This window comes from Oncorhynchus kisutch, linkage group LG15 (assembly GCF_002021735.2).
Source record: "Oncorhynchus kisutch isolate 150728-3 linkage group LG15, Okis_V2, whole genome shotgun sequence".
NCBI classification, from domain to species: Eukaryota; Metazoa; Chordata; class Actinopteri; order Salmoniformes; family Salmonidae; genus Oncorhynchus; species Oncorhynchus kisutch.
The window spans coordinates 53,911,434-53,929,128 of record NC_034188.2 but is presented as its reverse complement, the minus strand read 5'-3'; the positions used below and the strand labels follow the sequence as shown (position 1 = coordinate 53,929,128).

The 17,695-nt window shown below is 44.3% G+C and overlaps 1 protein-coding gene across 2 annotated transcripts; it reads right to left on the bottom strand.

The window, feature by feature from the left end:
• On the bottom strand, positions 1 to 16,926 carry si:ch211-137a8.2 (SPEC and KASH domain-containing protein). Of its 2 annotated transcripts, none has more exons than XM_020502862.2 (12): positions 16,674 to 16,924; positions 7,032 to 7,342; positions 6,627 to 6,777; positions 6,303 to 6,485; positions 6,034 to 6,171; positions 5,589 to 5,783; positions 5,086 to 5,302; positions 4,801 to 4,901; positions 3,914 to 4,180; positions 2,443 to 2,595; positions 2,176 to 2,234; positions 1 to 1,723 (listed from the first exon to the last, which is right to left on the bottom strand). In XM_020502862.2, the coding sequence occupies exons 2-12, from the start codon at positions 7,307 to 7,309 to the stop codon at positions 1,498 to 1,500; spliced, it is 1,968 nt and encodes a 655-aa protein (XP_020358451.1). In that variant the 5' UTR covers positions 7,310 to 7,342; positions 16,674 to 16,924; the 3' UTR covers positions 1 to 1,497. The 2 variants fall into 2 exon arrangements, with proteins under 2 accessions (XP_020358451.1, XP_031646366.1); XM_031790506.1 differs by having other exon boundaries at positions 1,610 to 1,723; positions 2,176 to 2,268; positions 16,674 to 16,926.
• Between the last annotated feature and the right edge of the window lie 769 nt (positions 16,927 to 17,695).

Below are 17,695 nucleotides of genomic sequence, written 5' to 3'. Positions count from 1 at the left end.
TCCTCTGTTCACACTGTTCTTTAATTTCATGACGCATGTACAGATCTTGAACTCCACATATATAAAAAAAAAAAAAAAACAGGAATCCTTTACTGTATAAAGGGGAAGTTTAAAAATCATCCATGAAAATGCAAGAAGCTGAGGAATCTGATTTGAAGAAATCTGATTAGTTACACTTTGCTACATTTCCACGCTGATACACACTGGATGGACAAGAATCAAAACTCTGTGCAAACACTCCCCCACAAACAAACACACACACCTACAAGCATAAGGCAGACATATTCTAACATTTTCAGATGAGCTGCATGTACCTCACATAATATTATGGAGTTTTGATCCATTCACTTCTTAAGACTGACATTACATTTGTGACATACGGATGAGATCCAGGATTGCATCCACTATGTCAAAAACATAGCCATTGACCATAAACCATTACATAACACATAGAGTATGTTTAGAGGCTTACACGGTCTTCACTGGCCTCAGAGGAGTTGGCTTTTGCCTGATTGTTTTCCAGCTGGACCCCGTTGGCGTCGCAGCAGATATAAAATAAATTCATTGAGTATATACGAACGACCCACGCACATGCAAACAAGGTCTCACCCACAGCGGCAGCACAAAAGGAGTGCTAATTTATCCTAAGTGCATTAACCAGGTCACCTATCCCATTGACCTACAAATGGGTTATCTCTGCAAGTCGCCCTAGTAAATCCGAACTCGGGCATTCAGTATTATTCATTTGAGGAAACGCCATGTGAAATGGAGAGCTTGGGACTAACGATTACCTGCAAAAAGATGATTCTGAGATAATTGGCTTCAAAGTTCCGAACCCTCAATGGTTTGAAAGGTGTCAGCAATGTTTGTCTGATATTCTTTTTGAATTTAACAAGATTGGGGTGTTGAGTACTATATGGGTAGAGAACATTGAACAGAACAAGGCTTGATCAATAACTCAATTTGGACAAAAATGCAGATCGAACCAATAGTCCCAAGCTCTTGCAATATAGAGTGCAGAATAAATCGAAAGCTCTCTCTAGCTTTGACATAATAAATATTGATATACAGATCATTTCAAATGCCCAAAAGAGAATTGCTCAAAGTATTTGCTGTCATTAAGTCGTCCATATAGATTATAATCACCACATAAATAAGTTACAAATCCATCATGACAGACCAATCATCAAAAGTGCTAGCCTGGCATAGTAAGACATTATGAATGCCATTAGAGACCGTTATAAAATGAGGCCTATTAAGTCATGAGCTACTTCTGCCAGCAGGCTGGTGGAGGGATTCAGATAATAAATACCAAGGCCACATTTTTATTGGGCCTAATAGTTCTTAATTTCACTCTTTTCTCATACGGCCTCCTTGTTAATGCCTTACTTATGGTTTTGAAATGGAAAGGCTTTCTGGGACTGTCCCCCCTGAATAAGGTGTGTTCAGGGCTCACCACGGATTTAACGTGACCACCTTCTGGGACACTTTTGTCCCTCAGGTTGGCGGGGGCCCATTGACGTAGCTCAGGGCCAGTTGGAAGGTACGGGCAAGGGAGTTGGAGCGGTGGCACTCTGGGTCCATGAAGAGTGTTGAGGGCCAGACCAGCAGGGCTAGGAACACAGCCAGCAGGACGACCAGGAACACTGGGCTCCTCAGAGTCTTTAGTGCCCCCAGGGGCCACGAGCTGCACTGGGTTTGTCTGTCAGAGCACTCATTTGGCCTAGAGGAGGAGCGAAATGGATAGAAGGAGCATGATAGAATTACAAAGTCTCAGCATCGTTGAAGTCAGGGGTTGTTATTGACCTTGGGGACTGGAAGTGTGTGCTGTTTTTAATGTTTATAAATCACATGGAGGAGTGAGATTTGCTATCATCTTCTAATTGGTATTGAGTGGAATATCAAATGTCACGACGGGTACTTGCAGTGTTGTAGTTATGAAAGTTAAGCCTAATTGAGTGTATCTACGTATAATGAGTAAAAACTATGATAGTACAGTAATATAAGTTGAACCAAAGCATTGAATATTAAAACATATAGGCTACGTTTACACAGGAAGAGCAATGCTGATCTTTTGCACAATTATTGGCAAAAGATCTAATTGGTCAAAAGATCAGAATTGGTCTTCCTGTTTAAAGGCAGCCAAAGTTTACACATGAATACGACTTTACTCACAGTTGCTCACTATGGACCACCTCCCATGAGGCATTGCAGTGCAGCTCTTCCTCTGGAGACTGGCAGATAAACAGGGGAATCAACAGAGAGGGACTGTGTGTGCAAGCACACACACACACACACACACCGACAGGGGATGCATTCATTTTGGCCTCTGCTCTGTAGGCCTATACAACATTTTACAAGGCAGCTGGCAAAGGTTTTTACTTTTAGTGTGATCTGCATGCATACAACCTGCCATCTTCATAAATAATGTGATACTGTTACCTGTGGGTTTGATTGAAGTCTACAAGTCATCGTATCAGATTGGAGCTGGAGGTCACATGACTGTGAGTTGCAGGCGGCCAAGCACAGCTCCTGGGCGTGTGTCTGAACAGCTATGTCCCCAAGACTGTGGCTTCCCTCAGAGCAACAAGCACACTGACACACAGCAACAGCAGTTTGGGTTACGGCACAGGCTAGACTCATTCTACATGCAGTGTTTCTATGCAACAAAGGCCAATTGTAAATGAAAAGAGACATCGAGATGTGGTCCAATGAGGTTCCTGTGCACCCCCCCCTCTCTCATGGGACCAAACCACCAGCGCCTCTATCCACTCACTGGGTTCTGACGACCGCTCGTGGCCTATGGTGTGTCTTTATTCGCTCGTCTGCAATTACAACAGACATTAAAAAAATCCAGTTAACGCTAGAGCGTTCCGCCGTCCCTGTAAAGCTGCCAATTAAGCCACGAGCGCAAAGAAATTACAAGAACCCCTTTGAATTGGAAAAGTTTCCTCTGCAAGGCTTTGCAGTGAAATCAGGCTTTCCATCAGCACAGCGATTCACTTTCTTATGGACGTGTCCCCCTCTGGCGAACAGAATGCTTTAGTCAGGCTGGGCTTCAGACAGCTTAATTAGAAAGTAAAAAGCACCCTCCACAAAAAAAAAAACAGAAGGGAAATGTTCCTGGGCTGTTTCTGTTCTTGTGACACTTAAAACGTGGCCTGTGTTACACCGATATTTATAAATCTCAATTTTATTGTTTTGTTTACGAGTGAGACGAGGTATAAGATACTCTTTGTAGGCGGTGACACTTCCAAAATAGTGGGCAATGAATTTAAAGCTGCATGCAATGACACAAAACACAAGTGTGGATGAGTCTATGGATATTCCCGTTGTTCATGATGCCACTGAATTCTCCATGCATTTTTGCAAATATTGAAAAGGAAAGTCGATTCCTAGAGCTCGTCACAGTATAATTTGTATTTATTTTTTTATTTAAAAAAGTGAGCCTTTTCCACAAAGCAGGTCTGCATAGAACCAAACACCTTTGTGTGTATGTCTCACTATACATGCCCCTCTCTGGACTAATGCTAGTAAAGAGGAACATAAGCAGAATCTAATCAGTGTGGAAGGTCAGGAGTCTTGGAGGCTCCAAGGCACATCTTCTCAGCCGTTCCAGAAAGCCACACACACACACGAAGATTCTCATGTGATGCAGTACGCCGCTCAATAGAAGGCTACTGTTGCTAGTAGCTCATTCCTCCAACTTTACTCGTTTGACTGCAGAGGCTATATTTTTTTGGGTGTGGGCAAAGTCAATGTCCTCAAAGAATCAGAGGGTTTCTGTCCAAGTCATTATTTCCACCAATTAACTGAGACGACAATGAATTCTAATTTGGAGGAGATATGGGTCAGAGGGGACACTAGATCAGTCTTAAAAAGGCAGAGGAGTTTTACTGGGTTTAAGGCATACCTTCCCAGTACTGTTGGTCTGGACAGCCTTGGAGTAGGCTCTGTGCTGTTGGACCGAAAGGACCCTAGAGGGGACGGTGTGGCCACGCGTCTGTCCCAGCCAAGCGCTGATGCGAGCAGGGTCAAAGGTCACAGGCTCCGGGGAGGGTCCGTCGGGCGTGGAGGTCGTCCAGCGGCCAGAGAGTAGAGGTCTGTCATCTCTGACACTCTGGGTTGTGGGAGGTGAGAACACCTCTGGACCTGCATACTCAAACCTCCTCTCCAGACTCTGGAAACACCAGCCACAAGTGAGGATAGATTGTGTAATTTTACCTGGAATGAACTAACACATTTCATTGAGGTTTTCTGCTTTAATATGCAAAATCCTCAGAGGCTTTGATGTCTTTATATTGCTGGCTTAATCAGATGCTAAAAATCAGTCCTACACTAATGTATCTTCCACTATTAATTCCAATGGGTTTTGGTTTGAGTTCAACAGCAGTGCAACACAATCAGCATTATATTAGTCTCACCAGCAAAACAAAAACTTCTCCCTACTGACACCGATGATAATGGAAGTATTGGCTTTAGGGTTAACTAGAAACAGAGCACTAAGATTGCTTTCGCTCTAACACACGCACACACATTTTCCACCTCTCGCACACACAATAACTCCTTGTTAATCAAATTGAACAACAACATTGTGCCTCATCATAATTTCAATGGATCATTTGTTTCACCCTGACAGGCGGCTGCACATACTTCAGTATACACCAAATTCCTTTGCCGGTTGAACATAAGTTTACATTCCTGATAATATTGCAAAAACATGTTGACCTGCCTCGGAGCCTAAGGGAACATTGGCCGAGCGAAGCGCCAGAATACAGATCAGTAGGAGGAGCTACTCACCATGTCCTCTGCTGCGCTGTTATTTAGATCAGACTGAGAGCCTATGGAGCTGAGGTAACTCCGCCTCTTCACACCATCTCTGGCCAATGGCTTCTCTCGATCTGTTTGAACGACACAAGCACACCTCAAATCTGGTGCCAAGCCTCACCGACGCACAACGAAAACAATGACAGCATCAATCATTTAAAAATGTTCTAATGGTATATATGTTTGAGGATAGAACACGTGGATTATTCTAGAAGCGTCATTAACTTTTAATTCATTGTAAATTGTTTCATTGCCTACCTGTGTGGGCGCTGAAATATGACAAGTCAGCGTCGTATTGGGAGACGGTGCCCCCGATGTCAACGGAGGGGTCCCACTCCAACACCATGTGGTCCAGTTGTGGGTTACGCTGGTCTGGGGCGCTGCTCTTCTCAAACACACCATCCTGCTCCAACAGGATCTCAGATGGACAGCCGGAGTCAGAGGCTTGAGTCAGTACCCAGTCATCCTCATACACCTCACATAGGGAGGAGGGAGCAAAGGAGGAGGTATAAGCGGAAGGTAATAACAATAAGGATGCTATAAAAACACACTAATGGTAGAGTTGTTCTCAGTGTTTGGCCTGCAACAGCTGATCAGAGCCAAGAGAGAAATTGACATTTCACAACCCAAAAACCACCTCGCTTTTCTTCACTAGCTTCCTGTAAACCATATATGCCTTTCAGAACAGCGGACAGAAGCTTAAAAGAGCAGGGTCTTAGAGTGGCAGGTGCAGTTAAAGATTCAGGTTAAGCAGACCATACCAGTCTCATGCTGAGCAGGCGTGTGTGCAGACGGCCCACTCCCTCAAATACTTGGGCACAGTAGAGCAGCAGCTCCTGCAGCCCCGCCTCGATGTCTTGGGCGTCCTCTGGCTCGCTCCTCTGGATTAGCGCCTCACCCCGCTCCAGGAGACAGTTCAGACGCCCCGCATTCTCCCCCACTGCCTCCTGGAAGGTCTGAGGCCATACACACACACACACACACACACAGCACAGTCAAATCAGAGAGGAGACATTTACCAGGGGAAAGGACTGGTACTGGCATCTGGTAGCAGCAAGTCAGGGACAGTTCATGGGAATTACAGATAAATTACCAGGTAAAGCAGACGCAAAATTATGTTAGGCACAAGTGAGGACCGCTGATTACGTGGTCAGATTACTTAGCTGGTCAGTCCTGTCCAGTACAGTCCCAGGCCATGTCCTTTACCTGCAGCTCCCGCATCTTGTCACAGGTGTCCCTTCCAGAGAAGTGTTCCACCTCAGTCAGCCTAAGGTCCATGTCAGCAAGCCACACAGCCATCTCCTCCCTCTGGCCCTCAAACTCCTCCCGCTGGGACACACGGTGCTGGGGGAGGTGCAGGAGAAGACAGGGTAGGAAAGAGAGCATGTGAAGCGGGGGGGGGGGGGGGGAATTGGATGTAGCGCAAACAAATAAATGTCCCCTATATACACTGCCTTAGACATAGTGCCTTTCACCTTGAGTCTGCGACAGACACTCTCAACGGTTCCGTGTAGGTGGTCCCAGCGCTGACCACAGTCCTTGGCCATGCCCAGCAGGCGTGACCGCATGGCCCCATCAAAGAGCCTGGTCAGGGTCCTGTTCCTAAGGGTCAGACTGTCCAGCTGCACTAACCGAGCCCCAGCCTGTGTCCTCAGGCTCTGGGAGGGGAGAGCACAACAACTGGGGGTTTAGATAGAGACTTGTTGTTCTGTCTGTTCTATTATACAGGTGAACAAAACAGTGCCGTAATAACATCACCAACATGGGGCTTTAGACGGCCATTAGACAACCTCTTTTACCTCAAATTTCTTGAGCTCCTCCTTGGCAGTGACAAAGAGCACATTGGCAGATCTCGGGGAGTCGGCAGACTTCTCAGCCAATTGGAGCCAGTCGCCGAGAGAGGAGCACTCCTTCATGAACTCATGCCATAGCACCCATTTTCTTTCCAGCCTTTGTGAGATAAAAACAAAGGCCAGACTGGTAAACAGAAAAGCACATTGATTAGGGTAGTATGGTTCACTGCTAGGAGAGACTGCAGAATCGCCCCGTTGATCAATATAATCTACTATACATTAATTAACTGTCCACGTTAATTAGGTCTTAATCCTTCAAATCAGCAAATACACATGGGAAAACCCCATAGGGGAAGAGAAAACAAATGTGTTGAGGAGTTGAGAAAGGGGACTTTTCTGATACACACTTACTGGACACATCCATCCAGAGACAGGCTTCCATCTTGGATCAAGCAGCTTCCCAGTGGCAGACAGTCTTGGGGCTCCTCACTGATATCTAGAAGAGGAAGGAAGTGGGACTCAGAAAGTAGGGGCTCAGTGTGCTCTAGGATCAGGTCCAATCCCAAGGGGCTGTTCACAGACTGGGTAGCGACTCGACGTTCATCCTCCTCCGACATTATGTCACTTCCAATGCTGCAGGGACAATGGTGTCCATGACTACCGGCTGGGAGTTGCACCTCCACAGGCATCTTGGGCTCCACCTGTCACCTGGGCAGCTCCACCTGTTTGGGGTGGGAAAGTGTCGCTGCATTACAACACTCCGAAATGAGGGAACAATCATAACACATATACCCGATGCAATTCATTTGAAAGCATTTTTCACATGAACGTGTAACAATGTCTATAGTATGTTAGCAGATGGAACCTACATGCTTTCAATGCACTCCGTAAAAAGGTGCGATCTTTGAAGAAACTATAAATCAAGGGTTGGATGTCTTGGAGCACTGTGTTGGGTGAGCACCTGAGTTAACCCATCCGGGTTATTCATAGAAGTAATTACAAACAGAGTTCTGAATGACTGCCCAGGAATTGAGAGAGACAGCGCAGATGGTGCGTAACTGAATGCTTCTCCCAAAGTGTGGCAACTACCCGAATACCTCTTGACCAATTTTCTGGGTCATCTAATCGTTTTGTAGTAGCAATCCCTCTTATGAATTATGACTCAGCAGTCCCACACTTCAGACCATTCTAAAAAAAGGGGTTAGGAGCTGAAAAGAGGACGTTTTCACATTACAGACTGTTGGATAGGAAATTAAAACAGTAAAGAGTAGTCTTTCAGTCCCGTCGATGTTGACATTAACCATTTCTGCCTGCCTTTAGAAAATCATACAAAAAAAGCTGAGGGTGTGTAATTAAACCAGTCTGAAACATGCACTTGTCTGGTCAGTGCATAGGAGATGTACCCACCGTGACTATTAAAACCTACCCAGAAACCGTGGATGGATGGCGGCATTCACGCAAAACTGAAAGCGCGAGCCACCGCATTTAACCATGGAAATGTGACTGGGATTATGGCAGAATACAAACAGTGTAGTTATTCTCTCCGCAAGGCAATCAAACAAGTGAAATGTCTGCAGAAAAAGTGGAGTCGCAATTCAACGGCTCAGACATGAGACGTATGTGGCAGGGTTTACAAACAATCACGGACTACAAAAAGAAAACCATTCACGTCACGGACACCGACGTCTTGCTTACAGAAAAACTAAACACCTTTGCCAGCTTTGAGGATAATACAGTGCCACCGACGCGGCCCACTACCAAGGACTGTGGGCTCTCCTTCTCCGTGGCTGACATGAGTAAGACATTTAAGAGTGTTAAGCCTCGCAAGGCTGCCGGCGCAGACCAGCTGGCTGGTGTGCTGACGGACATGCTTCAATATGGCTGCCACTGTTCCGCAACCCAAAAAGGCAAGAGAACTAAAAAGGACTATCGCCCCGTATCATGCACTTCTGTCATCATGAAGTGCTGAGTCTAGTTAAGGATCATATCACATCTACCTTACCTGACACCCGAGACCCGCTTCAATTTGCTTACCATCCCAATAGATCCAGACAATGCAATCGCCATCGCACTGCACACTCCTCTTCCCCATCTGGACAAGAGGAATACCTATGTAAGAATGCTGTTCATTGACTATAGCTCAGAATTTAACACCATAGTAACCTCCAAGCTCATCATTAAGCTAGAGGCCCGGGGTCTCAACCCTGCCCTGACAGGCCGCCCCCAAGTGGTGAATGTAGGAAACACATCCACTTCACTGATCCTTAACACTGGGGCCCCAAAAGGGTGCGTGCTCAGCCCGTTCCTGTACTCCCTGTTCACCCATGACAGCGTAGCCATACACGCCTCCAACTCAAACATCAAGTTTGCAGACGACAACAGTTTTAGGCCTGATTACCAACAACGAGAGCCTACAGGGAGGTGGTGAAGACACTGAGTATACTGTCTGCAAACCAACCTCTCAATCGCAACAAAACATTGGAGATGATCGTGGACCTCATGAAACAGCAGAGGGAGCACCCACCTATCCACATCGACAGGACAGCAGTGGAGAAGGTGGAGAGTTAAGTTCCTCGGCGTACATACAAACTGAAATGGTCCACCCACAGACAGTGTGGTGAAGAAGGCGCAACAGCGCCTCTTCAACCTCAGGAGGTTGAAGAAATGTTGCTTGTCACCTAAAACTTTTACAGATGCACAATTGAGAGCATCCTGTCGGGCTGCATCACCGCCTGGTACAGCAACTGCACCGCCCACAACCGCAAGGCTGTTCAGAGGGTGGTGCGGTCTACACAACTCATCACAGGGGGCAAACTACTTGCCCTCCAGGACACCTACAACACCCGATGTCACAGGTAGGCCAAAAAGATCAAAGACAACAACCACCCGAGCCACTGCCTGTTCACCCCGCTATCATCCAGAAGTTGAGGTCAGTACAGATGCATCAAAGCTGGGACCGAGAGCCTGAAAAACAGCTTTTATCTCAAGGCCATCAGACTGTTAAACAACCATCACTAACACAGAAAGGCTGCTGCCAACATACAGACTTGAAATCATTGGCTACTTTAATAAATGAATCACCAGTCATTTTAATAATGTTTACATATCTTGCATTACTCATCTCATATGTATATACACTGAATTTTAGATAATCTTGCCTATCCTTTACTTAGATGTGTGTGTATTAGGTAGTTGTGTGATTGTTAGATTACATGTTAAATATTGCTGCACTGTCGGAACTAGAAGCACAAGCATTTCACTACACTCGCAATAACATCTACATGTGACCAATAACATTTGATTAGATTCATGCAGGCCGGTCTGTTTAATCCTGGTTGTAGGCCCGGTCTGTTTAATCCTGGTCTTGTCGGTCATCTTACAGTATAGTAAAGTATAATAGTTTAGCTTTCTTTCTCTCGCTTTTATTCAGTGATTGATGGCACATTGGGCAGCAGCCTGTGAGATAACGTTTCAGAGTGGGCACAGGTTTCTGAGGCTGTCAGATCTTTGATCGTGAATTATAAACAGAAAAGATAGTCTTTTAGCGAAACGTTTATCCAAATACCATTTAGAGCAGTGATATTCAAAGTCGGGGTCGTGACCCCTAGTAGCATCACGGGGGAACTTCAGTGGCGTTACCAAAAACAAAACCTTAAGAGTACAGATCATTGTATGGGACAACAAAATGTTTTTGAGAAAGATAATTGTATTTATTGGTTTCTTTCATTTTGATGTAATGAATTGATGGTTATTTGTTGGTGTAAAAAAAATGTACATTTGTCATTCAATTTTGGGTGGGGTCGCAAATAATTGGGAGAAAAATATGGGGTCCCTGCGAAAAAAAACCCATTTAAATAGCACAGATTAAAAATTGATTTTTTTTGCATTCATTAGCTACGGAGGATACTTTTTGATCCAGTCTTCTCATTGTCATTCATAACTAATTTCCATGTTGCCATGCTTCAGGGCAGAAGGCATGTTGCCATGTGAAAGGAATGACAGCTCCTTCCAGGGGAAGTAGAACAGTGTGGAGGATGTTTCCAACACACATCACCGGCAATCTGCAATCCCACTTGTGAGAGTCCATCGACCCAACTGTCTAAACTTAGTATTCCTTTCAGATCCTCTTGAGGAACAGTCAGGATTGCAGAAGTTCTTTAGTCAGTGCAGAGATTTCACTATCAAGTTTGAACTCTTGGCAAACTTCTTACGTGGTTCTCATTTTGTTCATTTGTGTGGCACAAAGACATGAGAAACTCTCCATTTGAGCCAACCTCTCAGACAGTGACATGCACACAACTAATGACTAAACTGAAGTCCATAGGTCACAGAGACTGCCAGGAAAAACTTTATGTAGGTCAGATGTGAGACCAGGCTGTCGGTGGAGTCTGAATTACTATCATGTGGGATACAGTTATGGACAACATCAATAAAAATGGAAGGGGATGATTATATGACCCAAAAGTAAATATTGCTTATCTTACGGTGACATGAAACAGGGAACACAAGGTTCACATGGTTACCACTGCGTTATGCCAAACCAATCTGCTCACATTACTAGTGTTGTCAATCAAAATGTCCCGTAAACAACTTGATTGAGATGCCCTGGAGACTTAACACTTCACAACAAATTACCACAGGACTGTTCTTTTCCATGGCAGCCATTTTTTTATGCAGTTAAATACAAATCCAGATTGTGGAAGTAGCCTGTAGGCTCTAAGATTTCCATCAGCCTTGGAGGCCGATAAACCACTTCTTCACACTTGTGTCCGGAAGAGTTAAGTGGGCACCACTGTTTCCCTGGTATAAAAAAAAATGCCAAATAGATTTCCCCCGGTCCCTTACCTGATGAATACGCCATGGAAGGTTGGCTACTCTGGTACCAGGGGCTTATTGTGATCATCGGCAAGTCAACGGCCCTCTCCGGACTAATGTCACACTTGATAATCCAGCACAGCAGACTGCTGCCGCACCGACCGGCCTGAGGTTGACCTCTGCCCTTAGACTAATCATCCAGAGTGAGACTGGGAATAACACTACCAATCAGACAGATTTCGCAATGGTCATCTTCTCTTCATATTCAGATAGTAGAGAACGCAGGGCTCTCAAAATGGCTGCCAGCCATTGGTTAAATATGAATATGAACACCATGAAACGTCCTTTTCTTTTTACTCGAGAGAGCAGCTTCAGTCAGTCGCATCTGAACATTCATACGCGTGTGGCTGACTGCTCCATTGAAAGAGGGCAAGGAGTCACTGGATTGGGCCTCGGGGCGATGGGAGTTGAAAGCAGTTTTATTACTTTCGTACCTAGAGGAGCTCAGTCCATTCTGGAGTATAATGGAACACGCAGATGTCACAGCTTCTGAAGGGCACTCGTAATTTCTGCAGGCTGGGAGGGAGAGGGGGCTGGGCGGCAACGAGGCTCCAGATCTCTCTCCAGGTGAGAGGTTAATCAATTCTCCAGTGTTGAGTAGTGTGTTTGTGTGTGTGAGGGGGTTAGGGTTGCAGTATATGATGGAAGCCGACAGCCAGTAGTTGAGTAACATGTAATTCCATGGGGACTCGGGCCAGAAGCTCAGGTTTCGACACATACATGCCTGTATCATATACACCCTCCATAAAAAAAAGTGTCATGTTATGTTTCAGTCCCCCTCTAGACAGCACAAAGGGCAGGGGGCTTCTCTGTCTGCAGGTGATGATAGTCTCAATAGGCTACTTCTCAATGACATTACATTTACTCTGTTAAAACCTTCCTCTTTACAGTACGGCAAAGGCCAACCGTGTATATAGTACAGTCCCAAGACACTGAATGTTAAGTCACCATTTCTGCACAGATTAGAGTAACTACCTGCCCATGAATAAATTAATAGGGATATGACAAGTAAACTAATGTCAGCTTACGCCCACAATGTGCATGAGTCATATTACTGTCGGGGTAGGGGTGGAGGGGGGCAAAGCAGGTGCATATTGGTAGTTTTCCATAACAATACCCGCATTTGAATAAGTGAGAGCTGAATGAACCCAAACAGTGAAACTGCTGTCTGCTATGGAAGGAAAAAAAACTATACCTCCCCGGCTCAGACAAAAGGTGAGCTGCTGACGTCATCAGCCAACGATTGCCCAGACGAGCCCTGCTGCGCGAGAGACACATGAAAAATAATGACAGCGTAAACACAGCCATTAAAGCATGATTGGCCACTGACATTTCCTTGATGGATGCCTCATCAGCTGACACCGGTAGCATCCTGGACCACCTGACGGACAGGCTGGGAGCGAGAAGCAGGAACATTACCAGGGAAAAGAGGTTAATCCGCGGAGTCAGTCTGCTATTCAGTCTTTGACAGAAAGTATCAACTGTCATTTGCCTAAACATTGACTCAACCTCCAGGTCACGTACTGCTGGCTACATGTTCTTATTGGGACAGTGTTCGGGGACAATAATTAATTGGCAATTGCATCCCTTTAGCTGTCTGACTTGTGGTGGACACAAAGTTCATAAGCAACTGGGACAGATCGTTCTTTGTCTGGGTGTGTGAAGGCAGCTCCTCTCCTCTTCTGATGGTGAAAAAAACAAACAAAAAAACAGCTATTGGTATGCAGGTCCTATGCCTGGAGAAGAGGCTCAGGGCTGAACAGACCGAGGCACCACACCGCTGCATGAATCACATTTATCTGCCTGGATACTATTAGATGGGCTCTACAGCACCACCAGTGACCACGTAGTTAGTCTTGCTCAACAAAAATAAACTTTGACTTCAGCACTTTTTAGTCCATGCCAACTAGTTCAGTACTTCAACAACACTCGGAGGGCGAATGCAGTTCAGTCGAAAGGACTAGGCACAGCAGGCAAAATTAAACATATAACAAGTACAGAGCCATTGGAAACATAACATACTATTTGTGAAAAGTGACAACTGTGCACGTCACCATAGCTGAAATAATGACATCTTAACAGAACACCTTGATCTGTTCTCATACCAACAGTTAGCATGCCTATCGACACGTGTACAGTGCCCGTCTCTTTTGCAGCATGTCTCCCTTCTGTGCCATACCGCGGGCAGAGTGAGGAGCAGCCGTGGGGGACATCCGGTGGGACAGCCAGTGAGTAGCAGAGAAAATGGAGCGCAGCGTCACGTCGTCAACTGCTCCCAACCCATCCCCCTCAAACTCGCTCCCCTCACCCCAATGGCCCAGAGACTGCGGCCATTGTCTCGATAGCACAAAAGACTCAAAGTGAACAAATGTGCCTTTCTGCTGTCCGGATGGAGTGCGGAAGACAGGCCTGGGACACCTGATCTATCCCTCCATCTGCACAGAGAAAGAGGCAGCCAGGGAGAGAAACTCAGCGTTAGTCACCCCCGAAACTGATCCAAGATCAGAACACTTAACACACTCAATTGCGGGAGAGGAAAGGAGCAGGTCCAGAGGAGAGATCTGGTGACCCTCATCACCCTCCAACTAAGTCTCTGCATTAAATTGGAGTGAGAACGAGAAAGAAAATGGCAGAGACAAAATGGAGGGCGAAGCAGAATAAGAGAGAAAGGAGAGAAACAGCGATTGAAAGACAGAGGGACAGATAGGAGAAAGGATGATAGAGTGAGTGAGTTGTGTACTGTAGTACCGAGACTGTAGTATTCAGCCCTCAGTGACTGAAAGACAAATATTAGTTTGTAACTACTGCACTCTAATAAAAAAATAAAAAAAAGTGGTTAAACATCAAATAGACTACAAAAGCTCTCATATTTCATAGGCTGCTAGAATTACTGAGCCTTCCCTACTAATATTTACTAAAAAGGTGCATTTGGAAGCAATGCTACGTTGGTTAAACCAGACCCCATGTTTCCAACAGCAATACCTCAGTCTTTAGATTTCAAGTCTCTGTATAAAAATGCCTAAAATATGTGATGAGTACAAAACAACAAAGACAGAAAACAGAGAAATTACATGAACACAATGGAACAAGAGGCCTGGCCGGGAACAGGAAGAGATTGTGTGGTCAAGTACACTTTAGGTTACACAGATTATGTTTGGTGTCAGATAAAATACCTTTTAATGAGGGCTGTATCTAATGTTGTGCTTGATCAGGCATGGGAAACTGGTGCTCTGGATATCATAGCTATACTATCGCTAAGAGGAGAGAGAGGGAATAACCCCAGTCACACAAGAGCCCAGGACTGAAGAGAACAATGTTATTATTTAATTTGGGGGGGTGGGGGGGTTATCTTTCTCCAAATGCAGAGCACATTCCTCCGTCATTGACCGCACCTCTCGTTAGGGTGACCATCATGCAGCCACACACAATGCCATATAGGATAAGGGAATATAACTCAATTCTTAGAGGGCTAGAGCACTAAATTAGACTCAGTGGTTCGCAATGTTCCTTGTGTCCTACAATTCATTTATTAGACATCAGGGGAAATTAACAGAATGAAATGTGTTTTGCTAAATAACTAAAAGAGCAAGCTAATGAATGCAACGGAAATTGACTGGAATGAAAGCGGAAAAAAACAACTTTCTGGAAACAATTTAGAGGCCTGCAATGGATGTCTGCAAGAGGGGCATAGACGGACAGATAGACTTAATCAAAATGGATGTCTGGACAGAAACCAAAATAAATCACAACACTTTAGAGTCCCTGTTAAACAATACAGTTTTGGTTAGAGGAGAGCAGCAGGTAAATGAAACAGACCCTGAATCCAGTTCAGAAATCTTTTATCTGTTTATTTTCCCTCTCAGCTCCATGTAGGGAGCTTGGAGAGACACGCTACTGCCAGATGCTATTCTTGAGCAGCTGAGCCCCTGAGGGGACATTTTGTGACCACGATTAAGAGATCTGTAACCTTCAATGATGAGAGGGTATCATATCAATACCGAAATGAGAAAGGCCTACAATTCTCCTTCTGATTAATGTCCTTTCACCCTTTATCTCTAGGTCAGGGATAGTAAATTAAATAGCTATCTAAGATATCCTGACATCTGCTCACAAAATCATGAGTTGGGTTTCACCGTTTCACAGACAGCACCGTTGTCAGCTTTCTGGTCCAGGGCCTGGCACTTGTCTGAGGGATGTTGCTGACTGATTCAGTAGTTAATTAGCCGACACCAATTTCTTCAGGTCAAGCACTGCTCAAAGGAGCAGACTCCTTTTTATCTAATTGCTGGTCACTAATGAAAAAAGGACTGTCAAAGGGCTGTGAAGATACACGGTCATTCCCATTAGGCCTATACAAACTTGCTTTATTCACTGGCATTACAAGGTTTAGACATCGGCCCGCAAGCGATGTGCAATTTGTTGTGTAAAAGTACTCTACCTTTTTTTATTTCACCTTTATTTAACCAGGTAGGCCAGTTGAGAACTGCCTGGCCAAGATAAAGGAAAGCAGTGCGACACAAACAAGAGTTACGCATGGAATAAACAAACGTACAGTCAATAAGACAATAGAAAAGAAATCTACATACAGTGTGAGGAAATTAGGTAAGATTAGGGAGGTAAGGCAATAACTAGACCATAGTGGCAAAATTACAATTTAGCAACTAAACACTGGAGTGATAGACCTTGTGAAAAAGAGCATAATTTTCAGTGAAAAGTAGATGGCTTAGGAGTATTTGGTTCCACTAAGAGTTGTAGGTCCAGCAGTAAGGCTATTGATGCCACATCCGCAAAAAAGTAATAACCTCAAGGCATGACAGGGAATTCACTTGTAAAAATGAGTCATGCATACTGTAGTTTCATAGTACAGCAGCCAGACATTAACCGGTTCATTGTGAAAACAATTTAAGTGGAAATGACACTTTAGGCCTACATGTTAATACTACCTGAGATAAACACCATTCCTGCCTGCTCTTGGAATTTGTAATAACATTGACGAAACTCGAATGTTGTTAATGACCCACTTTGTCTCTGGCCAAACAAAACGTGAATGAAATAACATGTTATAATTGTACATTTTAATAGACCTACCCGAACGTTTAAACTATGCTGACGTCAACAACAACAACAACAACAAAATCACCAATAGCATTGAGACAGTGAAACAAACAGGCAACTTACGCTTCTACTTCGTCTGGATTCACAGGTGGAATTCATACAGCTGGGAGGTCTTGACACTTGGAAGCCCCATTTCGCTTGACGCCTAAATATGACAAATACCTATTCGAAAATGCGGACGGACGTTTGTGCACGCTTAAAGAAACAACCATAGGATGTCATTTGTGAAGTTGATCTGCTTTCTCTTGTAGATGTAACCACTATCGAATGAGCACACCGGCGTTATGAATGTACCAGGTAACTTGACCTGTCACAGGTAGTTTGAAACCACACCCCTCGCGTTCTACTCACCTGCATTAAACTTCCGCCTACCTGCATGTGTCCCAAACAAAAATAGGATCTATCAAAAAATGTTGCCTTATCCATTCTTTCATCACTGAAAAATACAGTGGACAATTCAATTGAAGTTTCTCTTATAGAAAAATACAGTGGACAATTCAATTGAAGTTTCTCGTATAGATTTTTTTTTAAACTCAAAAGGTTATTTCCAGACTGTGATACAAAAAATATATAATTCAAAGACAGACGTCTGGATCATTTTAAATAAATGCAAACGTTTACATGTATTATACAGGCCATGTGCACAGCTCTTGTACCCTTATATGTAATTATTCAAATGAAGGCATATTGTAGGCCAGTTACATAAGGATGGTATAAAAAGAGGTTGAAGTGGCTTGCATAAGATTTTAATTCTAAATTGCAATCCTTTTATACTCATATGAGTATAACTTAACTTACTTGCCTAGTTAAATAAAGGTTCAATACAAAAATGAGTATATTATAATTTCCACCCCAGTTGTCTTGAACACAGAGAATATCTTGGTAAATCTATTTGGCTCAGGCCTCCAGAAATAGTGGAGTGACTAGTATAAATATGTGACTCATAACCCCCATGATTTACAGTAGATCTTGTGGTTTTAGGGGACAGTGAAATAAGATAGAATTTATACAGATTCAGGGTGCATTGTAATTGTATTTGTGTCATTAGAGAAGGCACAGCTGATTAACTCACACTGTACTAATAG